Raw genomic sequence first — 25522 nt, 5'->3', positions numbered from 1 at the left:
AAAAGTAAAAGTACAACTGGGCGTGTATTATGTGCATACATCGGGGCGTGTTTACTACTTTTACTAGCTGGGCTTTCTGAAGAGAAGTATCATCCACTTCTCTTCAGAACGCCCAGCTTCTGGCAGTGCAGATCTGTGACGTCACTCACAGGTCCTGCATCGTGTCGGCACCAGAGGCTACAGATGATTCTGCAGCAGCATCGGCGTTTGCAGGTAAGTAGGTAAGTAGCTACATCGACTTACCTGCAAACGCCGATGCTGCTGCAGAATCATCTGTAGCCTCTGGTGCCGACACGATGCAGGACCTGTGAGTGACGTCACAGATCTGCACTGCCAGAAGCTGGGCGTTCTGAAGAGAAGTGGATGATACTTCTCGTCAGAAAGCCCAGCTAGTAAAAGTAGTAAACACGCCCCGATGTACGCACATAATACACGCCCAGTTGTACTTTTACTTTTCAACACGCCCAGTTGTACTTTTGCAAGCCTCATTTGCATAAATACGAAAATGGTCATAACTTGGCCAAAAATGCTCGTTTTTTAAAAATAAAAACGTTACTGTAATCTACATTGCAGCGCCTATCTGCTGCAATAGCAGATAGGGTTTGCACAATCTGGTGACAGAGCCTCTTTAACTTGTTTACAGAGGGAGGGATGAGCCCTCTCTCACCCATCGGCAGTCCGCAAATGAAATTGCGGGCCTCCGATGGGGTGTCATGGCAGCCGGGGGCCTGATAAAAGCCCCCAGGTCTGTCCTTAGCATATGCCTATTAGGACGCGCCTATATAAAACACAACATGTGACAATGAGTGAGAGCAAGTATGCTTTTTGATTGAGAAGGGTGGGGTGATAAAATGACCAAAAGTTCATTTTGTAACAGATTTTCCTCACCCTGCAGAAGCGAAAATGCATTTATTCTACAAACTTCTCTAGCTCGGACTTGGCTTTAAAAGGAGAGGTGTCATGATTTTTATTTTTTCTTAATTTGTGTTTTTATGTAACAAAATAGTATATATACTTTATTTTTTGTCACAAAATGTAGTTTTACATTTACTGTACGTTTTTACTGTACTGGGAGCTGCCATTTTTTATTTCATCTGTGTATGTCTCTTCAGGAAACATACACAGATGAAATATGGCAGTTACAGGCCGAATGAACGGCTCCTGTTCGTATGTCCTGTGCCTCTGAGCATGCACAGTTCAGAGCGACCCAGCATAGAAGCTGGCTTGCAGGGGGAAAGCCAACGCCATTTTGGTGAAGACCGGCCGCACCCACCCCCCCCGTGGCCCCCCTGCAGACTTGCCGTAAGTTCTCCCTGTCTGGAGAGGGAGAGCAGTAATAATTAAAACTTTTTTTTTTCTTCAAATATCTATCTATCTATCTATCTATGATCTGTCTCATATCTATCTCTCTCATATATATTGTTATATAGTATAGTTCTATGCTGGGGGGCACATACGTATGTGGGGCAGTGTGTTTTGTTTTTTTGGAGTGGCTGCCTGTGTGGGGGAGGTTTGTGGGGGGGGGGGTAACTCCATGATGAGACGGAATTAATATCTCTGCTGCATCTCTAGTTCCCCTCCCGGGTCATTGACCACTAGTTTCTTTTGCAACACGGGGAAGATAGAAGTCTGCTGTAGGTGAGTATAAGCATTTTTATCATTACTAACTATTTTTTGGTTTTGCAGTTTCCACTGGACCGATCTGACTAGTAGTAGATTCAGTGGACTACTGCGATGATCTACGTTTTTTGTTTTTAAAATAAATAAAATGGTTAACAAGGGTCTTGTCGGGGAGTTTTTATTTCAATTAAAAAATATTTTCTTAGGTCTATTTTTTATTTTTAATACTTTATTAGCGCCTTCGTAATGGCAGTGGTTTGTTTGACGACATCCATTACTAAGGCGGGGCTTAGTATTAGCCAGTAAAAAGGCTAGCAGTAGCCACCCCCCATTATTACCATGGTACCCACCGCCAACAGGTACCGAAACATATGTAGTGATGGCCGGGGACTGGGGCAGCCACAGGCTGATATGAGGCTGGGAAGGGCCAAAAACCATGGCCCCTCCCACCCTGGTAATGCTAGGCTGCCGCTGCTATGTTGTATCTAGCTGGTTATGAAAGAAAACGCACCGAAAACCGCAGACAAAAAAGTACAGGCAGTTCAAAATCTACCTCAGAATTCCTGAAGGAATTCTGACGGATTTTTTTTCTGCCTGCAAATAACTGTGAACTAACAGCGCGCTTTACCATTGATGTAAATGGGAAGCTTAAATCAAGAGATTTTTTTCCGCATAAAATGGGCCAAAATCACAAAATACATGCTGTGTGAACCGGTCAACTGATAAGTCATTCACCACAGGGTCTTCCTTTTTGACTTTCATCATTCTCAGCCTTTTGGTGTGTTCTATAGCTTCTGCAAGCTGCATCTGTACAATCTCTTAAAAAATGGCAGCTGGACACTGGTTGACAATTTGAAGACACCTTTTCCTGGCTTGTAGCCAAAAATAGGGAGGGGGCGTGAGACTCCCTCCCACATAAACAGCAGCTGTAAGGCCCCATGCACACGAACGTGCTTTTGCGGCCGCAATTGCCCCGAAAATCCATGGGAGAATTGCGGATCCATTCATTCCTATGGTGCCATGCACACGACGGTGGTTTCCACAGTCCGTGCATGGCCCAGGCTCATAGCAAATCATGGCCATGGCCCGCGATTTGCGGGCGGCTTGCAGGTGACACTCCGCCCCCGGACGACCCGAAAATCACGGCCGTGCACATGGCTACGGTCGTGTGCATGAGGCCTTAGTTAGGTTGATTTGCATGATTAACCTTGCTGTAATTCTTGGAAGTGCTCTTAACCTTATTGTCCTTTTCCTGTTAAACGGACACAGCGGGTTAAAAGGGTTTTTCCAGATTTTAAAAAAATTGGGCTATAGAGGCTTAAAAAGTTAAGAAATGTTTCAATAAACTCGTTTCAATAACCAAAATTTTGCATTGTCCCTTCCCACTCATCAATATTTAGGATCGTAAATGTAATGTTATCCAATGTTCTCCATAACAATGACATGTCATCGTGGCAGGACAGAGGAAGCAGCATCGGAGTGGAATAAAATTCTGTAAGGTGAATATTATTGAAAAGCCCAATTGCTAAAAATCTGGGAAAACCCGCTGAAGTACATTATTTCAGTTGAACCAGTGAATGCTGATGCAGCTTATTTTTCGAGGATACAATAAGATCAGGCAAGTGAAGCTTACCTGTCAAACATTTACCCCAACAGGAAACATTGTCTGTCTGCTGCAGAATTCTAATGTCTATGGCTGCACTACATGACAACTATATTGTAACAGTCAGTTGTGCTTTAAAAAATGCAAGTACAATTGTAAATGTGTCCACTTTTATGTGGCCACTTTTTACCACATTGTAAATAACCACGGAAAATGAAACCCTGAGCTGGACAAAACACTGTAGGCATTTACAAGCACCATAGGGCTGCATGCACACTTTGCATAATTTAGTACACAAAATCTTCATCAAAACAGCAGATACACAGGCAATTTCGTCTGTAAAATATGATTTTGGTGCTTTTTTTTTTATAAACTTGTCAGATACAATTCTGAGGTGGAAACCACATAAATTGACATGCCGCGGATTTTAAAATACATAAATATGTAGTAAAAACAGTGTGATACCAGATTTATGACCAGCTTTATCCTGCAATGGCAATTACCAGTAGACATATTTTCACCTCATTACAATTGGCTAATGCATAAAATAACTTCAGTAATTTATGAATTCTCTCTTTAGACTTTGCTTTCTATGGGGTAACAATGTCTTGTTTATTTACATTGTGTATCAAGAAACCTACTAAAATATTACAGAAAAAAAACATTTCTTCAAAAGTAGATATCTACGGTAAACAATTTACTTGAACGTATTAGTCAGCTATCGACATGTTATGTCACAACTGGAAACGGCCAGATAACAGCCCTAGGCGGTCAATGTTCCGATGTAAGACACTGTGTACAATACCCATGTATTTGGCTTGATCACCTTCTCGAGTAAAGTCTCTACTGAATATCCCTCTGCCTGCCTGAAACACAAACCTCTGGGGAAAAGGCCCATTTTCCCGAACAAAGTCCCAGACACTGAGAAGAAGCAGGCGGACCTCATACGGTGCAAGCAAGGAGAACATCTCATGCATGTTTGCAAGTGCTGGAGGAAGTAACTGTCCCTCACCCATGCAAGACACTAACGCGCAGGATGCCAAGAGGTGCCAAGGTGAGCCTGCAGAGTATGACTCACGTGATGCCTCCCAATATGCCAATAGTGTAGCCAAAAGACCTCTGAGCAGAACTGAGCAATAGCAAAGGGCAGGGCGACCCTGGGCTACTAGATGGAGAAGCTGGAAAAGTAATGGGTTCTTACGGAAGCATGTGTAAATCAGCAAGTCCCTTTGTACTGTGGTTCGAGCATGCTCTTCAGGTGGCCAAGACAACTCACTGTTTGTCACGTCAGGGCAACCACATTCAGTTATTATTACTGCCAATGTCTTAGCTGCCTCAGGATCCAGTGTGATCAGCTGACCATCCTCTTCTCCCTTTTTGGCACAGCAGGAGCATAAGAGGGAAAGCAAGCTTTGGGTATTTTCTGTATGTTCTACCTGGCTACTTGGTCTATGCTTTTCTTCTGGTTTTAAACCTGAGCCAATGACTCCTGCATGAAAGACAGACCACACACTCCCCGAGAAGTCTACAGTAGAGCCGAGATGGCTGTTATTCTCCAAAAGAGAGGCCGATGCTCCTTCTAGTTTTTGAGCAGCTGGATTTGAACTGTGCCCTCCAAAAAGTCCTACGTTTCCCTGATGCAGAGCCCCTTCTACTAGATGGTGTAATACTGCTTTCTTACCAGCAGGAGATGCTTTACAAAGCCTTAAGAGGAGTCGCGAAGCACTGCTTTTTCCAGCACTACTGCGTATATGCATAGAATGGAACAGGAGGTGAGAAGATGAGCGAATAAGAAGTTGGAGCTGGGCAGGCAGTAGAGATGAAGGCAAAGGGCAGCAGCACAGTAGCAGACAGGCAGCTTCACACACTCCAGGATTGCTGTGCAAAAGAAGCTGACCAAAATCAGATAAGTACTCTGAAAGCGCCACACCTACCTCCCTGCCCATGCCACCTTCTTCACTCTGAACAATTAGTGCCAGATTTTGTAACAGCTGAAGTGATCTCTTATCGGTCAGGGCACCAGCGTGAACCTGAGCCACACAGCGGGTTACTGCTGCTTGAGTTAAACCTTGCAAAGTGGAAGAAAGCACAGCATGAAGCTGGACTGCGAGGCCCAACTCTTCAGAACTATGGGCCAGAGTGATTAACAGGCAAAGTGCTTCTGGGGCACAGGGGGGGCTACTATATATGCAAAATAGACCCAGGAGTTGATGAAGCCACAGATGGCGTTTCCTTTCTAAGCGAAGCATTTCAGCACACAGCTCTGGCAAATGTGCCCTCATTGCATCCAAGAAAGGCACAGCTTTTGGCTGAGCATCAGATGTTGCTCTTCCCCCTGTCCTTCCATAGACTAGTTTCTGAAGACTGAGTAGCAGAAGCCTAATAATACGATCACAAGCTTCCCTGACGGAATCATGCACTGCAAGCCCTGGTGTTGTTATAACAGAGGCTGGCATTGCTGTATCTAGAAGGAAACGCAGCAGGCGTGGGGCACCTGTGGATGTCTGACATGCCAGGTGGATACTTAAATTTAACATATTGTCCAGTTCCTCTCGAGGAAGTGTGGAACAGTGCTGCTGCAGCTGGGCCAATGTGGATGGCTTTAAAGAGTCCACCAAGTCTTGGCATACAGTACCCAACAAGGATGGTGAGAGAGCCGCAAGTTGTAAGAGATAAGGTAATGTTGCCCTCTGCTGCTGGCTCCCAGGATGCAAGCTTTCATGAAACATCCTGAGAATCTCCTGGCGAATGCTATTTCCATGACGTGAGCTCAAATGACCCAGAATACAGACCACTGAGCCCAGCTTTGGCACTCGCTTCTCAGGAGTCTCAGAAGTGGAGCTGTGAGCACAGAAATCCTTGAGCCCACAAGACAACACTCTGCTAATTATGGTGCTTGGAAATGAATTCCCGATGTGAGCTACCACCCAGTCAAAATGTGGAGAATGTTGTACAGAGGTATCTAACAGAGCATCTACACAAGCATCCGGGCAGCTGTCAATCATAGTAGACAGACAAAGCGTGTAGATGTCCATAAGCGCGCGTGTAGCTCCACAGGACATCCATAGTTGCAACAATTCATTAAGACTGGTAGAATGTGGCATACCCTGTCTATTTGCATGTTTACTGCTCAACTGTCCCATAAGCTCAATAGACCAGCCAGAAATGAGAGGTGCCCATGCCCGGGGATTCAGCTTAATGAACTCCTCTAACACCTTCTGTACTTCTTGTGTGACTTCATCCAGACCTGGAGTCGACGCTAGTGGTGGGCCTCTCCGTTGAGAGGATGAGGACTGCGGAATGCAGTCTTGAGAGTCCCTCTCATTCAAGAATGAATAGACACTGTCATGAAACACAGATCGCAGGTGTTCCAGTACAGCATGTTGTGCAGGAGGAAGGCAGCGTAATAGTAGCAATGAGCATCTGGCATGGTCACGTGGGCTTAGTTTATGCCCGTGCTGTGGGTCTAAGCCACTTAAAAATGACTTTATCTGAAGCGAAATTTCCTGTGGACTGTATTGAGAAAAAATAAAGTAAAAAAAATTAGAAAAAATAAAAAAAAGTTGTAACAATAAAACAAAGTCTAGCAGTGACTTTAAAGGGGTTGTCCGCCTTCTGACAACCTATCCATAAGTCATCAGTATATCATCGGTGCGGGTCCGACACCCGGACCCCGCACCGATGTTATGGCACATAACGCTATGTACGGAACCGGAAGCATAGCGGTCGTGTTGCAGAACTGCAGGTCCGCTCCTATTCACTTGAATACAGCACTGCAGCTCAGCCGCTATTCCGTGGCCGGAGCCAAATGCTTCCGGCACGTACGTTCAGTGCACGGAGGCACCTGACCAGATCATGTACGGATGACCTATACGGTGGATAGGTAATCAGTTGCCAGAAGGTGGAAAACCCCTTTAAAAACAGGTATCAAAATGTTTTGACTAATGCAGTTATGTAGCACATTCAATAAAGTAACTGCATAACAAAATACTTGATATAAATTCCAAGAAAAAAAAAATCACGAATAAGATACAATATGATCATAACATGCCAAAAGGCTACAGGGGTTTGCACACTTATTTACCTGCCAGCCATATGCGTGGTTGTTTACATGTACGTAGCATTTAACCGATGCAGCCAGAGGGCTCAGTGGTGACGAATAGTATTTCTGACATAATGTCAGAAATACAACACAAGACCGCTGAGCCCTCTGATTGGCTGCAGCGGTCATATGCTATGTGCATGTAAACAACCACCGGGAGTGCTGCTGCAGCGTCATTGATGGATCGCAAGGAAAAAGCATAGGCATGTACTGCTTATTTGTTTATTTAACCCCGTAGTGACCAGCCTATTTTAGGCCCTAATGACCAAGCTATTTTATTCGTTTTTCTATAGTCGCATTCAAAGAGCTATAACTTTTTTTATTTTTCCCTCTACATAGCTGTATGAGGACTTGTTTTTTGTGGGATTAGTTGTACTTTTTAATGGCACCATTTTAGGGTACATATAATTTTTTGATTAACTTTTATTTACTTTTTTTTTGGGGGGGGGGGATTACAATCGATACCACATATGTAGAGGGTTTTTTATGTTATACGACTTTTGCACAATAAAAAACACTTTTGAACTAAAATTATTTGTTTTGCATCGTCGCTTTCCAAGAGCCAAAATGTTTTTATTTTTCCGTCCGTCAATGTAGTGATGTTTTGGGCTTGTTTTTTGTGGGACGAAACGTAGTTTTGATTGGTACTATTTTGGGGTACATGGGACTTATTGATTGATTTTTATTGACTTTTTTGGGGGGCAATGGAAAAAAAAAAGTGAATTTCACCATTGTTTTTTGAGTTTTTTTATTTACGGTGTTCACCTTGCGGTTTAAATTACATACTAACTTTATTAATTTAGTTATTACGATCGCGGCAATACCATATATGTGTACTTTTATTTATTTTTCACACTTTTCCTAAATAAAACCACTTTTTATGGAAAAAAATTATTATTTTTTTTCTGTAATTTTTATTAATAATCTTTATTTCATATTAATTACTTATTTTTAGTCCCACTAGGGGACTATACTATGCGATCTTCAGATCACTGCTATAATGCTTTGGTATACTTAGTATACCGGAGCATTATTGCCTGTCAAGTGTAAATCTGACAGGCAATCTATTAGGACATGCTTCCGGCACGTCCTAATAGGCATATGCCCAGGGCAGACCTGGGGGCCTTTATTAGGCCCCCGGCTGCCATGACATCCCATCGGAGACCCGCGATTGCATTTGTGGGCCGCCGATGGGTCAGAGAGGGAGCTCCCTCCCTCTGTAAACAAGTTAAACGCCGCAGTCGCTATTGACCGGGTTAAACAGCCGCGATCGTAGTAAACTTCGATTGCGGGCGTTGTAGCAAGATCCCAGCTGTAATCATACAGCATAGCCCCGGCTCCAGCCTGCACGGGACACCCGTGCAGGCCTTAGACTGGGCCACTGTGAAAAGGTGGCGGACTAGCCAAAGGCCCCTTAGTGATCATCATGAAAAGGCGTATTGGTGGCCACTAAGGAGTTAATTTCCATCCATTCCAAAAAAATAAAAAATTCACAATCCAGAGAACCCCCTTAACCCCTTAAGGAAATGGCTAATTTTTTCCTTGAGGACAATTTTTTTATATTTCCCTCTTTGCATCCCGACGCTCATAACTTTTTTCTTTTTTGTGCGACGTAGTTGTATGAGACTGTTTTTTGCGGGACTAGTTGTTACTTATGCATGTACCATTTTTTAGTACAAATACATTATAGTTTCATTTAAATAAATTTGTATTTTGGCAAAAATGCAGAATTAAAGCAGTCCCGCAGCAGTTTTAATATTTATTTTTTTTACACCATACACCGATCATCATAAATAATGTTATACATTTGTTGTACAGGTTGTTACGGTCGTGGCGATACCAAATATGTCTATATTTCATGTTTTGGGACTTATATTTTAAAAAGTTTATTTATTATAAAAAAAATGTGTGTTTGTGTATTTTTTGGACTTTTTATTTATTTATCATAAAAAAAATGTTACATTCATTTAACTTTTTTTTTTTAATCCCATAAAAGGTATTTTTCATTTTGATTTTTTAACTGTAATGTACTGGAATAGATCTATATGCCAGTACATTAGCCTGTGTACCAGTTGTTAGGACTCCGTATGCTCTAACAATAGGAAATATGTTCAGATAGCCCTGGGGTGTCTGGCCATACGAATTATGGGATTTGATCGCGTCACAGTTATTTTCTGTGACGCGATCAAAGTGCAGTCCCCCCCTATCTCCTAACTAATCTAATGGGCGCTATGATGCTGATAACTACAGTGTAATTTGTTTTTCAAAAACATTATTTGCAACGTTATGAGCATTTTTCTAAAGATGCTAATGTGGCTCTAATAGCCAAATAGGAGGTAACTTTTTTTTTTTCACTCTGGGCGGTGTAATGTTTTCTGTATGACGGTGTTCAGTCATTGTACAACTTCTCCCCCTTCCCTGCCCAGCAACAGTGTGACCATATAGTATGCAGCTTCCATTCCCGACTGTGTTTTCAAATGGTGATACATCCGGTTGTTCCACAGCTAGAACTGCTGTTCTAGGTGGTCCACAGCCCAAGACATGGCCGTTTTAAGTGATCCCCTTTCCCTCCAGCCTGAGCCTCTCATACTGCTTGAAGCCGCTTCATGCTGCTAGGACAGCGTCAGAGGGTGTAAGGCAGCTCGCCTTCAGGAGAATCGCTGGTGTTGACGCCCATTTCTCAAGTATAGGCTAATTAAATATTTAAAAGAAAGCTCATAACTTCAAATAAACGTTTTTGGACAATTTTCACTAGCATTATCAGTGTGACAGCGACTATTAGATGAGCTACGTGATTGGGCATTACTAAACTAGTGACAGATCCTCTTTAAAGAACACTATATTGTAATAGTTTGGACTTTCACAGACGGGGAGATGCCAGTTATGTTAAAAATGGGTAAAAAAAATAATTTTTAACTTTTAATACTTTTTTTGTGGAACATTCAAAATTATTTATTTATTTTTACTAGTCCCCCTAGGGGACATAAACTAGCCATCATTGGATCGCTTGCATGATAAACTGCAATACTAATGTATTAGTATACTGACAGTCTCCTTTGGAGTACAAAGATGGCAGACCTGGGGGCCTTCAGTCATTATGACCATGCCAAATTTATATCGTTTTGGTTAGTTAATGTTCTGCTACTTTTACAAAGAAAAAAGTATTTGTTAAAAAAATTTAATTATTTTGTGTCACCATATTCTGAAAGCCATTACTTATTTTTTCTTTGAGGAGTGCTTATTTTTTGCAGGTTGAGCTGCAGTTTTGTTGGTACCACTTTTTGATAAAAATTTTTTTTACACGAAGATGACCAAAAAACAGCAGTTCTAATTCACTGAGCGAGTTAAATAATGTTAAATTGTTGGTAGTATGTTACCTCACAAGAAATGGTTATTCCGACATATAAACTGTCCTCTAAATTCACCATAAAAAAAAAAATAATGTTATATTAAATTTTACGGATGGAGCGATACCAATTTTAAATTTTTTTTTACATTAGAGGAAAAATGGGAAAAGGTTTTTGATTTTTTTACTTTTATTATTTATTTTTTGGACTCTACTAAAAACTTTTTTTTTTAGTTTTTTTATTGCAAGGGGGGGTGATGTGCGGTCGAAGGGGGCCACCACCCTTCTTTCTAACTGCTTAGATGCCGCGGTCGCTATTGACCACGGCATCTAAGAAGTTAAACGGCCAGGATCAGACCTCTCTCTGTTCCTGGCCATTAGTGCGAGGTGTCAGCTGTAATACACAGTTGACACCCACAGCGTATGGAGCGGGCTCCGCTCGTGAGCCCGCTCGACACTTCAATCCCCCCGCACCATGACATATAGTTGCGTCATTGAGAGTCAAGGGGTTAACGTAAAAGAATATTAAAAATGAATGAAATATAGAGAAATAGTACCTGAGCTGGGGAGTGACCCCCGGAGGCTGTGAAGAAATCATGAGGACACCAATCTCAGAAATAAGCTGTGTTCTGCAGAGACATCCCCTGAGGAAACAAAGGGAATAGGAATGAAACTGGTTATTAAACTCCTCAATGAATTCCATCAAATTGCGTTTGTATGTCCCTTCCATCTCTTTTTTTTTTGGTATTAAAAATACTACTCACCTTTGTTAAAGTGACAGGTGAGTATGCACTGGGCCACCACTCAGGGTAGAAAGAGTTTGACAAGCTGGTGCTGCTTATGTAGAATCAAGCATTATGATTTGCTAATCGTGGCACCTATCCCTTCTTTGGATTGCCTGCTGATCCGATTGAAAACAGCAGGATCCATCAATAAATATCTAATGTGTATGGCCAGCTTAAAGGTGGGCACAGATTTAATGGATTGCCATTAAAGGGTTACTCTCAAAATCATAAATCACCACCTATTCACAGCATAGGTGATAATTTTCTGACCGCTGGGATCATGAGCACAGTGGCCCCAAACCCCCAGATCCACCTCACTGATCAAATGAAGAGAGGACATTAAATGGAGCGGCAGTCGAGAACGCATGCTGACGTTTCATTCAATGTCTATGTCAACACTTGGCTGTTTCTGTCATTCTCATAGATCGTGAATGGAGAAGTGGGCACATTTTTGACCGCCGCTTCACTCAAGCTTGTTCTCACTGCGGGAAGTGCAGTGAGGAGGATCTGGGAGTCCACGACCCCTATGCTTAAAATCGGTGGGGGTCCCAGAGGTGAGCACCCAGCAATCATAAATTTGTTACCTATCCTGTAGATAGGTGGTTATTAACCCCTTAACGCACCATGACGTAACTGTACGTCATGGTGAGCAGTAAGTTCGCGCACCTTGACGTACAGTTACGGCAGTGCTTTGACAGTTAACCGCCGCGCGGCGCTACACCGCAGCGGCGGTTAACTGTGCAGGGTGTCAGCCCTGCTCTCCCCGTTGCCGATCAGCGGCCTGTCGCCGCTGATATCGGCAGTTAACCCCTTAATTGCGGCGCTCGATTTTGAACGCCACAATTAAGGTCTTTAGCGCCGATCGGCAGCCCCCATGTGAAATCACGGGGGCTGGCGATGGTACCCATGGCAACCGGACGCCAGACAATGGCTTCCGGGTTGCCATGTACAGAAGCCTATGAGGACCACCCCGAGGGTGGTCGTCGTAGGCTTCCTGTCAGTGTGACAGTCACGTCACACTGACAGTTGGAATGCATTACACTACGTGTGTAGTGTAATGTATTCCAGCAGCGATCAGAGCTGCAAGTCTAAGTGTCCCCTAGTGGGACAAGTGAAAAAAGTAAAAAAAAGAATAAAAATGTTTTAAAAAAAGTGTAAAAATAAAAGTTATAAGTGATATAAACAAGAACTGCTTTTTTTCCTATAATAAGTCTTTCATTATAGGAAAAAAAATGAACACCTAAAAAAAAAGTGCACATATTTGGTATCACCGCGTTCGTAACGACCCCAACTATAAAACTATAATATTATTTTTCCCGCACAGTGAACCACGCAAAAAAAAAAAACGAAAAACAATGCCAGAATCACTATTTTTTGGTCACCACCCCTCACAAAATATGTAATAAAAAGTGATCAAAAAGTCGCATGTACGCCAAAATAGTACCGATACAAACTACAACCCGTCCCGCAAAAAACAAGCCATTACACAGCTTTTTTGACTGAAAAATAAAAAAGTTATGGCTCTCAGAATATGGTGACACAGAAAATACATTTATTTTCTAAATAAGTTATTTTATTGCTCAAACGCTGCAAAACATAAAAAACCCTATATACATATGGTATCGCTGTAATCATACCGACCCGCAGAATAAAGTATAATAGTCATTTATAGCCCAGGGTAAACGCCGTCAAAAATAAATAAAAATCATTGTCAGAATTGATGGTTTTTGGTCACCTGGCTTGCCGAAAAATTGAATAAAAAGTGATCAACAAAATCGCATGTACCCCAAAATGGTACCAATGAAAATTACAGATTGTCCCGCAACAAATAAGCCCTCACACGGCTCCGGTGGTGAAAAAATAAAAAAAGTTCCGGCTCCCAGATTATGGCGATGCAAAATGTACAGAGTGTTCCAAAAGTGGATAAGATCGGGCACCATTTATCAGTGCGACACCGGCCACATATCTGTGGGTTATTATTTATTTACAACCATTATTATACCCTCTTATTATGCCCCTGATGTACTCTGCCCAGCCTACATGTGCCCCCACATTATAAACTGAAATACCAGCAAAACGCCAGAGCTACTACCAAGCAAAATATGCGCTCCAAAAGCCAAATGGCGTCCCTCCCTTCTGAGCCCTGCAGCGTGCCCAAACAGCCGTTTATGTCCACCGATATGCCATCGTACCAAAAAATGGTACCAATAAAAACGACAGCTCGTCCCGCAAAAAATAAGCCCCCACACCGCTCTATTGACAGAAAAATAAAAAAGTAGTGGCTCTTGGAAAGCGGGGAGGAAAAACGAAAAAGCAAAACATGAATCAGTTCGTAAAGGGTTAATTACTTTCTAATGAAAAAACATTTATGACCACATGTGGGGTATTGCCGTACTCGGGAGAAATTGCTTTACAAATGTTGGGGTGCATTTTCTCGTTTATCCTTTGTGAAATTGAAAAAATGCAACATTTTAGTGGAAATAATGTTGATATTAATTTTCACGGCCTAATTCTAACAAATTCTGCAAAAGACGTGTGGGGCCTAAATGCTCACTATACCCCTAGACAGATTCCTTAAGTGGTGTAGTTTCCCAAATGGGGTTACTTTTGGGGGGCTTCCACTGTTTCGGTCTCTCAGGGGCTTTGCAAATTCGACATGACACCCAAAAACATTCCAGCTAAATTTGAGCTCCAAAAGCCAAATAGCGCTCCTTCCCTTCTAAGCCCCGGTGTGGGTCCAAACAGTAGTTTATTACCACATATGGGGTATTTACGTAATCAGGAGAAATTGTTTTACGAATGTTGGGGCGCTTTTTCTCCATTTATTCCTTGTAAAAATTAAAAATGGCTACCTTTTTTCAGAAAAAAAGTAGATTTTCATCTTCACATACTAATTCAAATAAATTTAGCAAAAAAACTGTGGGTTCAAAATGCTAACTATACCCATAGATAAATTCCTTGAGGGGTATAGTTTCCAAAATGGGGTCACTATTGGGGGGTTTCCACGGTTTTCTTCCCTCCAGTGCATTGCAAACGCGACACGGCACTGAAAACTATTCCAGCAAAATCAGAAATCCAAAATCCAAATGGTGCTCCTTCTCTTCTGAGGCCTGCTGTGGGTCCAAACAGCAATTTATTACCACATATGGGGTATTGCTATAATCGGAAGACATTGCTTTACATATGTTGGGGTGTTTTTTCTACTTTATTCCTTGTAAAAATTTAACATTTCCTAATTTTTTCACAAAAAAAGTAGATTTTCACCTTCACATACTAATTCAAATAAATTTAGCAAAAAAACTGTGGGTTCAAAATGCTAACTATACCCATAGATAAATTCCTTGAGGGGTATAGTTTCCAAAATAGGGTCACTTTTGGGGGGTTTCCACTGTTTTGGCAGCACAAGGCCTCCTCACACCGGACATGGTATCTAAAATATATTCTAATAAAAGAGGCCCAAAATCCACTAGGTGCTCCTTTGCTTCTGAGGCCTGTGTTTCAGTCCATGACCGCGCTAGGGCCACATGTGGGGTATTTCTAAAAACTGCAGAATCTGGGCAATAAATATTGAGTTGCATTTCTTGGGTAAAACCTTCTGTGGTACAGAAAAAATTTATTACAAATGAATTTTTGAAGAAAAAAAATGAAATTTGTAAATTTCACCTCTACTTTGCTTTAATTCCTGTGAAACGCCTAAAGGGCTAAAATACTTTGTGAATGCTGTTTTGAATACTTTGATGGGTGCAGTTTTCAAAATGGGGTGATTTATGGTGACTTTCTAATATATAAGGCCCTCAAAGCCATTTCAGAACTGAACTGGTCCCTGAAAAAATAGCCTTTTGAAATTTTCTTGAAAATATGAGAAATTGCTGCTAAAGTTCTGAGCCTTGTAACGTCCTAGAAAAATAAAAGAATGTTCAAAAAATGACGCAAACATAAAGTAGACATATGGGAAATATAAACTAGTATGTATTTTTGTGTGGTATTACTATCTGTTTTACAAGTAAATACATTAAAATTTAGAAAAATGCTAATTTTTGCTAATTTTCTCTAAATCTTGGCGTTTCTTACAAATAAATATTGAATTTAATGACAAAATTTTTTCAGTATCGTAAAGTACAACATGTCACGAGAAAACAATCCCAGAATCGCTTGGATAGGTAAAAGCATTCTGGAGTTATTACCACATAAAGTGACACATGTCAGATTTGCAAAAATGGGGCTGGTCCTGAAGGCCAAAACAGGCTTAGACACTAAGGGGTTAAAGGGGTATTCCCAAAATCAATAAATTCTCATTGTAAACAAATATCAATAATTAGGTCTTTGACATTAAAACTCCAGCACCATGGCATCAGTTACGATCAATGAGTAAGAATGTTCTTGGTGGAACAAATAAATGTTCTGAATAACGGGAATCTGACAGTTTTAGAAAGAGCATCAATACAACTATCTTTTAACAGCGCAGATCGCGGGCACATCTTCCTGTCTATGGCACTTTAACGCCCCACTGTTTAGACTGGGGCTAAAGAAATCTATAAGAGGTTGCCCATAATGGGTTATAACAGAAGGTGCAGAGCACGAGCTGTACAGCCCCTCAGAGTTTTGGGGTTCTGTTCGCAAGTACTCCTAAAAAGTATGCTTGGGGGGGGGGTTTCAGGAAACGAGCCCGCTCACTCAGTAACCCTCCTCCAATCAATGTTGCTAATCGTTCTGTCGTTGCTGCGTGGAGTTGTGGGCTCAGTTTTATGGACATTTTGGCTCTGTGCACATTCTGTTTTGGCCCTATGTACACGCTAAAGGGCTCCATTAGCCCATTAGGGCAAAAGAGTGTTCTTTTGGTCTGCGTCGGGCAGGTAAACGTCGGTATAACTTGTTTCGGAGTAAGGAATAGTGCAGTAGACTACCCTAACCGCTACATAAAAGTTTTTTTTAACATGAGTCTATGGGTGACGTATGCCACAAGTCACCGGTATATGTTTAATGTATATGTCAAGGGCTTTCAATAGCCTTTCATGACATATTTGTTAAATGGATACCCTTATAGTCTATGGGCGACGTATGCGTTAAAAGGATGACTAAGATCGGGTTCACACGTAGCGTGAATACTGCAGATTTGCCGCAACAGATTTAGTTGCAGAAAATCTTCAGAATAACAAAGTAGAATTAGAGTGGATGAGATTTGAACAAATCTTATCCACACAATGCATAAATGATAAGCGGTGGAAAAAAGCTCTAAAATTGACTTCTTCAGGACTGAGCCTATATTGGCTTTGATGACGAATCCGATTTTTTAATTTCTGACATGTTTTACTTTATGTGGCAATAACTTGGGAAGGCTTTAACCTATCCAAGTGATTCTGAGATTGTTTTCTCGAGACATATTGTACTTTGTTAGTGGAAAAATTTGGTCAAGAAATTCAGTATTTATTTATGAAAAACGTCAAAATGTAGAGAAAATTTGCAAAAACGTGCATTTTTCTACATTTCAAATATATCTGCTTGTAAAACAGATAGTAATACCACACACAATAGTTACTAGTTAACATTCCCCATATGTCTACTTTGTTCGCATCGTTTTTTTGAATGTCCTTTTATTTTTCTAGGACGTTACAAAGCTTAGAACTTTAGAAGCAAGAAAATGTCAAAAGCCTATTTTTTTAGGGTTTAGGGACCAGTTCAGTTCTAAAGTGACTTTAAGGGCCTTATATATCACCACGCTATTTTTCACAAATAAACACTGATTATATCGTCCAAATGTTACCACTAACAAAGCCCAATGTCTCACGTGAAAACAATCTCAGAATCGCTTGGATAGGTTTAAGCATTCTTAAGTTATTACCACATAAAGTGAAATATGTCACGATGGAAAAATGGGCTTCTCTCCAAAACGCCCACTTGGTCAAAAAGTAAAACACGCCCAGTTGTCTATTAAGAAAGTCATTAGCATAAAGCTAAGATAGGTCATGACTCAAAAATTATAGTTTTTCTAAATAAAAAACACTGTTGTAATCTACATTACAGCGCTGATCACATTATATAGAAGATAGGGCACTTATAATGTGGTGACAGAGCCTCTTTAATGCTTGTAATTTATAAATGTAAATACATTTGTAATATACTTACATTTTCCAAAGTGGCCCCGTTTCCAGATCTTGCCGTGGGGTACTTGATGGGTGACGTCACTCTCTGCACTGGCTCTGGCCGCTGTGTTAATTAATCTTCAATTCATTTCCGGGTATACGACACGTCACTTGTGACGTGCCGTGTATGGGCTGTTCTGTTGGAACGCGCATGTGCGGCCCCTGCTGTTATCTCAAGAACAGCAGGGACCGCGAGAACAGCAGTGACAGCGCAAGTGACGTGTCGTATACTCGGAAAAGAATATTGAAGATCAACACACTGGCCAGAGCCAGTACAGAGTGACGTCACACGTCAAGTTCCCCACGGCAGGATCTGAAAACGGGGACACTTTGGAAAAATTTAAGTATATTACAAATGTATTTAAATTTATAAATTACAAGCATTAACACAAATTTATGTAATCTCGGGAAAACCCCTTTAGGCCATTGGACTTCTTCAGCTAATGTGCTGCGGGCATCCACTAGCTCGTTGTGAGCCGAGGAAAACTCTGCCATCTTACTCTCTATATGGTCTGTTCTGGTGCCAAGGGAGTCAATATTGGTTTGAAGATTTCTGGCCAAAGCATCGACCCTCCGTGAGATGTTGTTTTACAGAACAATCAGCATAGATTTGGGGGAGTCCTCAGTCAGTGGAGCAGAAGAGGACGGAAACCCTTCCTGATTACAGGGTTCCATTCCAATTGAATCTTGCAAACCCTTTCTGGGAGAGGCACCGGCTTTAGCTCCGGAAATTGTGCCCGGCGAGCGAGGTCCACCCTCCGAGGAATCAAGATGAAGTTGTCCCCCCCCCCGTTGGCAAACGTATAGAGGGGAAAGAGTGTGCCACCAATGATGCCTCAGGGTCTTCCGTGACGCTAGCGGATGGGCTCTCAGCCTCGAGATCCATAGCTGGGAAATAGGACGTTAGTTTCCAAGGTCCCAAAGATTTGCCCCTGCGTTTCACCATATCCACAGCCTAGAAAAGCACCTGCCCCTCAATCAACTTATAATAGCAGATCAAAAGGTAAAAAATGATACACAAAATTAATTCCAGGATAGAGAAAAGCCGCAGTCCACTGCTTGTGAATCGCCCCCAGATTCTTGAATGGCCTTTTCTTCACAATCTGCCGTTATCCCTGTTGCTTATGCTTTTTCTACCACACTTTTTCCTTCCTATCAACTTTCCATTAACCCCTTCCCGACCACCCCACATAGATTAATGGGCTGCAGCACTGGTCCTTGTGCCTGCAGCCCGTTAACCTACGTGTGCTCCTAACAGAGCGCACAAGCACTGCCCGCAGCCCAGCATCTCCCAGTACAGGCTGCTACTAGCAGCCTTAGTACTGGGGGAAAACATCGGGGCGGATCTCAACGGTGATCCGAACCGATTAACCCCTTTAAATGCGGCAGTCAATAGCGACTGCCGAATTTAAGTTGTTATAGCAACATCGGCAACCCGCTATGCGATTGCCGATTGTTGCGGGGGGGTGATTGCTATGGCAGGACCTAATATGCCTCCTGTCAGTGTGAAACGGACAGGTGTAATACCCTGCAATACATAAGTATTGCAGGGTATTATAACAACGATCCAACAATTGGATCTTCAAGTCCCTAGTGGGACTAAAAAAAAATAATAATTAAAAAAAGTAACAAAAAAAAAAAATTTACAAAAGTAAAATGTCAAATTAATAAAACTTAAAAATTGCCTTTTTCCCTTATAAAGTCCTTTATTATTAGAAAAAATAAATAAAAATATGCATAATTGGTATGATCGCGTCCATAATGGCCTGAACTATAAAAATAAAATGTAATTTATCCCGCACGGTGAATGCCATAAAAAAAACGATACCAGAATCGCTATTTTTAGTCACTTCAGCTCCCAAATAATTGCATAAATAGGGATCAAAAAGTCGCATGTACCCAAAAATTGTACCAATAAAAACGGCAATTTGTTTTGCAAAAAACAAGCCCTCACACAGCTTTCCTGATAGAAAAATAAAAAAAAGTTGTGGCTCTTAGAATATGGCGAGACAAAAACAAATAATTTTTTTAAAACCGTGATTTTATTGTGTAAACACCGTAAAACATAAAAAACCTATATACATATGGTATCGCCGTAATCGCATCAATCCACAGAATAAATTAAATATGTTATTTATAGCGCACGGTGAACGCCGTAAAAAAAAAAAGAATAAAAAACAATAGAAGTTTTGACGGCCTAATTACACTAAATTCAGCAAAAAACCTATGGGATCAAAATGCTCACTATACCCCCAGATAAATTCTTTTTAGGGCTGTAGTTTCCCAAATGGGGTCACTTCTGGGGGTGTCCACTGTTTTGGTCCCTCAGGGGCTTTGCAACTGCGACTTGACACCCGAAAACCAATTGAGTAAACTTGAGCTCCAAAAGCCAAATAGCGCTCCTTCCCTGTGTCCAAACAGCTGTTTATTACCCCATCTGGGGTATTGCCGTAATCAGGAGAAATTGCTTTACAAATCTTGGGGCGCTTCCTCTTTATTCCTTGTAAAAATTGATAATTTCTAAGTTTTATTTTAAAAAATAAAAATTTTTATTTTTACGGACCAATTCCACTAAATTCAGCAAAAAACCTGTGGGGTTAAAATGCTCACTATACTCCTTGATAAATTCCTTGAGGGGTGTAGTTTGCCAAATGGTGTCTTTTTGGGGGTTTCCACTGTTTTGGCACCACGAGACCTCTTCAAACGTGGCATGGTGCCTTAAATATATTCTAATAAAAACTAGGCCCCAAAATGCACTAGGTGCCCTATGCTTCTGAGGCCGGTGCTTCAGTCCATTATTACACTAGGGCCACATGTGGGATATTTCTAAAAACTGTAGAATCTTGGCAATAAATATTGAGTTGCGTTTCTCTGGTAAAACCTTTTGTGTTACAGAAAAATGTGTTAAAGAGGCTCTGTCACCAGATTTTGCAACCTCTATCTGCTATTGCAGCAGATAGGCGCTGCAATGTAGATTACAGTAACGTTTTTATTTTAAAAAAACGAGCATTTTTGGCCAAGTTATGACCGTTTTTGTAGTTATGCAAATGAGGCTTGCAAAAGTCCAAGTGGGTGTGTTTAAAAGTAAAAGTCCAAGTGGGCGTGTATTATGTGCGTACATCGGGGCGTTTTTAATACTTTCACTAGCTGGGCGCTCTGAAGAGAAGTAACATCCTCTTCTCTTCAGAACGCCCAGCTTCTGACAGTGCAGATCTGTGACGTCACTCACAGGTCCTGCATCGTGACGGCCACATCGGCACCAGAGGCTACAGTTGATTCTGCAGCAGCATCAGCGTTTGCAGGTAAGTCGATCTTACCTGCAAACGCTGATGCTGCTGCAGAATCAACTGTAGCCTCTGGTGCCGACACGATGCAGGACCTGTGAGTGACGTCACAGATCTGCACTGTCAGAAGCTGGGCGTTCTGAAGAGAAGTGGATGATACTTCTCTTCAGAGCGCCCAGCTAGTGAAAGTATTAAAAACGCCCCGATGTACGCACATAATACACGCCCACTTGGACTTTTACTTTTAAACACACCCACTTGGACTTTTGCAAGCCTCATTTGCATAACTACAAAAACGGTCATAACTTGGCCAAAAATGCTCGTTTTTTAAAAATAAAAACGTTACTGTAATCTACATTGCAGCGCCTATCTGCTGCAATAGCAGATAGGGGTTGCAAAATCTGGTGACAGAGCCTCTTTAAAATGGATTTTCCGACAAAAAAAAAGAAATTTGTAAATTTCCCCTCTACTTTGCTTTAATTCCTGTGAAACACCTAAAGGGTTAAGAAACTTTCTAAATGCTGTATTGAATACTTTGAGGGGTGCAGTTTTTAAAATTGGGTGACTTATGGGGGTTTCTAATATAGAAGGCCCTCAAAGCCACTTCAGAACTGAACTGGTACCTATAAAAATAGGTTTTGGAAATCTTCTTGAAAATGTGAGAAATTGCTGCTAAAGTTCTAAGCCTGGTAACGTCCTAGAAAAATAAAAGGACGTTCAAAAAACGATGCCATAACTATTTTGTGTGTTATTACTATCTGTCTTACAAGCAGATACATTGAAATTTAGAAAAATGCAAATTTTTGCAAATTTTCTCTAAAGTTTGGTGATTTTCACAAACAAATACTGAATTTATTGATCACATTTTTCCACTAACATACAGTACAATATGTCACGAGAAAACAATCTAGGAATCGCTTGGATAGGTAAAAGCATTCCCAAGTTATTACCACATAAGGCTGGATTCACACAAGCACATTACGTCCGTAATGGACGGACGTATTTCGGCCGCAAGTACCGGACCGAACACAGTGCAGGGAGCCGGGCTCCTAGCATCATAGTTGTGTACGATGCTAGGAGTCCCTGCCTGGCTGCAGGACAACTGTCCCGTACTGTAATCATGTTTTCAGTACGGGACAGTTGTCCGGCGACGAGGCAGGGACTCCTAGCATCGTACATAAGTATGATGCTAGGAACCCGGCTCCCTGCACTGCGTACGGTCCGGGACTTGCGGCCGAAATACGTCCGTCAATTACGGACGTAATGACCTCGTGTGAACATACCCTTACAAGTAAAAACCGAAGTGTAAAAAAGAAAAATGTATTTTGTGTCGCCAAATTCCGAGAGCCATAAGTTTTTTATTTTTCCGTCGATTAAGTGGTATGATGGCTTATTTTTTGCGGGATAAGCTGTAGTTTTTTCATTTTATGTGGGAGATGAGGTGACCAAAAAATAACGATTCTGGCGTTTACAATTTATTTATTTTTTACGGCGTTCACCATGCGGGTTAAATAATGATATATTGTAATAGTTCAGACTTTTACGGGCGCGGCGATACCAATTATGTTTATTTACTATGCTCTAGGGGGAAAATCGGAAAAGGTTTTTTTTTTTGAACTTTCACATTTTCTTTTACATAAAAAAAACAAAACTTTATTTAACTCATTTTTACTTTTTTTATTAGTCCCCCTAGGGGACTTCAACCTGCGATCGTTAGATCACTTGCACGATATACAGCAATACTAATGTATTGCAGTATATCGTGATTCTGACAGGCAACTATTAAGCCCTGCCGGAGGCAAGGCTTAATAGGTTTCCCAAAAGTCGGACCTGGGGGCGTTCATTAAGCTCCCAGGCAGCCATAGCAACTATCGCCCCCCGCGCGCGATTGCGTTGCGGAGGGCGCGATGAGCTGTTAGACGGGGTCGTCCCCCTCTAACGATTTAAATGCTGCGGTCGCTATTGAAGTGTCGACTGTAATAAACAGCCGACACCAGCATCGTATGGAGCGGGTTCACTCCGTGAGCCCGTTCTATACTTCCCCCTACCCGACTTTGGCATATGGATACGTCAAATGTCGGTAAGAGGTTAAATGCTTAGGAAACCTTTGCAGGTGTTTTGTGTTGATTAGCTGATTAGAGTGTCACCCCATGAGTCTACAATATCAACTTTTACCCAATATTCAAATTTTCTGAGAGACTAAATTGTGGGTTTTCATGAACTGTTCGCCATAATCATCAACATGAAAAGAAAATAACGCTGACAATAGATCACTTTGTGTGAATTGAATTACTGAAATAAAATGTGCTTTTTGATGATATTCTAATTCATTGAGAAGGACTGGTACATTACTATCTACTACCTATGTAGTATAATGGATTCTAAGGGCTTATTCAGACCAACGTATAATACGTCCGTGCTACGCTCGTGATTTTCACGCGCGTCGCACGGACCTATGTTAATGAATGAGGCCATTCAGACTGTCAGTGATTTTCACGCGCGTTGCACAGACCTATATTAATGAATGGGGCCGTTCAGACGGTCAGTGAACGTATGTGCGCTGCGTGAAACTCATGGCATGTCCTATATTTGCCCGTGTTTCGTGCTGCACGCACCCATTGAAGTCAATGGGTGCGTGCAAATCGCGCTCGGCACACAGAAGCACTTCCGGGGGATGCGCGTGATTCGCGCAACAGCAGTAAAATGAATGAATGAAAACAGAAAAGCACCACGTGGTTTTCTGTTTGCAAACATAGAAACAGAGTGTCATAATGATGCCGGCTGCGCGAAAATCGCGCAGTCACGCATCATATGCTGATGCCACACGGACCTTTGGCGCGCGCAAAACGCACACGCTCTTGTGAATCCGGCCTGCCAGTATGCGTTAACAGCCGGAGGCTGGTCCTCATAGGCTTCCCTACATGGCAGACCCGGAGGCCATTGTCTGGCCTCTAGTTGGCATGCCAACCATCGCCCCCCCCCCCCACCCGATCGAATCGTGGGGGGCACCAACGTGCTACAAACCCCTAAAATGCAGCGATCGCAACATTTAAGAGGTTAATTGTTGAAAGCAGCGGCGATGGCAATGACGTAACTGCACGTCAAGATACACAGAGTAACTTCTCGCCTGGACGGGCAGTTAGGTAAAGGAGCGGGAAGGGGTTAATCCACAGCAATGCGTCGCAATGGCTACGGGTAAGTATGGAACTTTTTTTTTAATGGCAGTTTTCCGCAGTGGACATTTCGGCAGAAAAACAACCAGAATTCGGTGCAGTTTTTCAGCCGGGAATTCCCTGCTGCCACCAGTGTGCTTTTATGCAGCGTATCCACCGTGTGTGAACATACCCTAATAGTGGCATCCAGCGTCTATAGACTAGAATGGTATCCGTGTAAGGATACGTCATGGACAGGGTCATTTTATGACCTATACATTTAACATATTCCACTATACTCTACAGTGACGGATGCCCACATTATTACATCAGGAGCTTTTACTGTGGTGTGCACAGAGTCCAATGACAACGGTGCCTTATTTTACGCACAGACATTAGATTTTGCATTATGTTGAGTTTTCCGTCAATTAAAAAAAAAAAATGTTGTGTCTCCCATGGGCACTGCCTGGCAGCTGAAACTTACAAGTTGGATTTTAGCATGTCCAATCCTTTGCTTCCTCTAGAGATAAGCTGCCACAAGTGCGCCACTTATTTCCCTGGTAAATTACACACGATAGCATTATGGCCATGTTTATGGGGTATTTAGGGCTGATAGCCACCTGCTCAACTATCATTTGGTCAAAAGCTATTAGAAGTCTTTGGCTAGCAGACAACACAGTTCAGAGACGCTGGATATGAGCATTCAACAGTACCTGACCAGCGTCTTTGCATCTGCTTTAGAACCACAAGTGCGAGCACGTCCACACAGATGTGACAGGCGGGACACACTATGAATAGATCAGTCAATCGTACCTACCCGCTACTTCAGCTTCTATTCTAGCACGAATCAAAAGTTCCGGTCAGTCTAGATGACGTACTTCCGTCGGTCGGCCATCTTGGTTGAGGGCAACTACCTGCTTCCTCTTGTCAGGTCAGGAAGTTTTAGTCAGAGACGATATCCATGTGATAGCGGACTGTATGTTCAGAACGAGGGCCGCAGTGACTGAGATTATTGATAATAGAACGATTCGTGGTGACTTTTTAGACCAGTTTTGTGGCCGGAAGTAGAAACGGATTATGTTCAAAACTAAAATAAACTTGTATTCTCCCCCCTCTTTCCCTCCTGATCTGTTTTTGTTTGCTGTGGAGTTCCATGGCTGATTGTAAAAAGTTAGAAAATATTTACACTAAAAACAAGTGGTTAAAAAAAAACAACTTAAATAAACGAAATAAAGCTGTGTTGTTGCCCATGGAAACAAATAAAATACTCAACATATTAACCCCTTCCCTCTTTGGCCACTTTTGACCTTCCTGACAGAGCCTCATTTTTAAAATTTAACGTTTCACTTTATGTGGTAATAACTTTGGAATGCTTTTACCTCCAAGCGATTCTGAGATTGTTTTCTCGTGACACATTGGACTTTATGTAACTGGCAAAATTTGCTCGATATTGTCAGTATTTAATTGTGAAAAATATAAAATTTTATCAA

At 41.8% G+C, this 25522-nt stretch overlaps 1 protein-coding gene across 2 annotated transcripts; it reads right to left on the bottom strand.

Annotated features, from left to right (window-relative positions):
- Positions 1 to 610: 610 nt before the first annotated feature.
- On the bottom strand, positions 611 to 24951 carry INTS5 (integrator complex subunit 5). Of its 2 annotated transcripts, none has more exons than XM_075837331.1 (3): positions 24850 to 24951; positions 11229 to 11315; positions 611 to 6736 (listed from the first exon to the last, which is right to left on the bottom strand). In XM_075837331.1, the coding sequence occupies exons 2-3, from the start codon at positions 11267 to 11269 to the stop codon at positions 3958 to 3960; spliced, it is 2820 nt and encodes a 939-aa protein (XP_075693446.1). In that variant the 5' UTR covers positions 11270 to 11315; positions 24850 to 24951; the 3' UTR covers positions 611 to 3957. The 2 variants fall into 2 exon arrangements, with proteins under 2 accessions (XP_075693446.1, XP_075693447.1); XM_075837332.1 differs by lacking the exon at positions 24850 to 24951 and adding an exon at positions 24746 to 24839.
- Between the last annotated feature and the right edge of the window lie 571 nt (positions 24952 to 25522).

This window comes from Rhinoderma darwinii, chromosome 9, assembly GCF_050947455.1.
Source record: "Rhinoderma darwinii isolate aRhiDar2 chromosome 9, aRhiDar2.hap1, whole genome shotgun sequence".
Taxonomy (NCBI): domain Eukaryota; kingdom Metazoa; phylum Chordata; class Amphibia; order Anura; family Rhinodermatidae; genus Rhinoderma; species Rhinoderma darwinii.
Note: the sequence above shows the minus strand (reverse complement) of the source record. Positions and strands in the feature narration are given on the sequence as shown.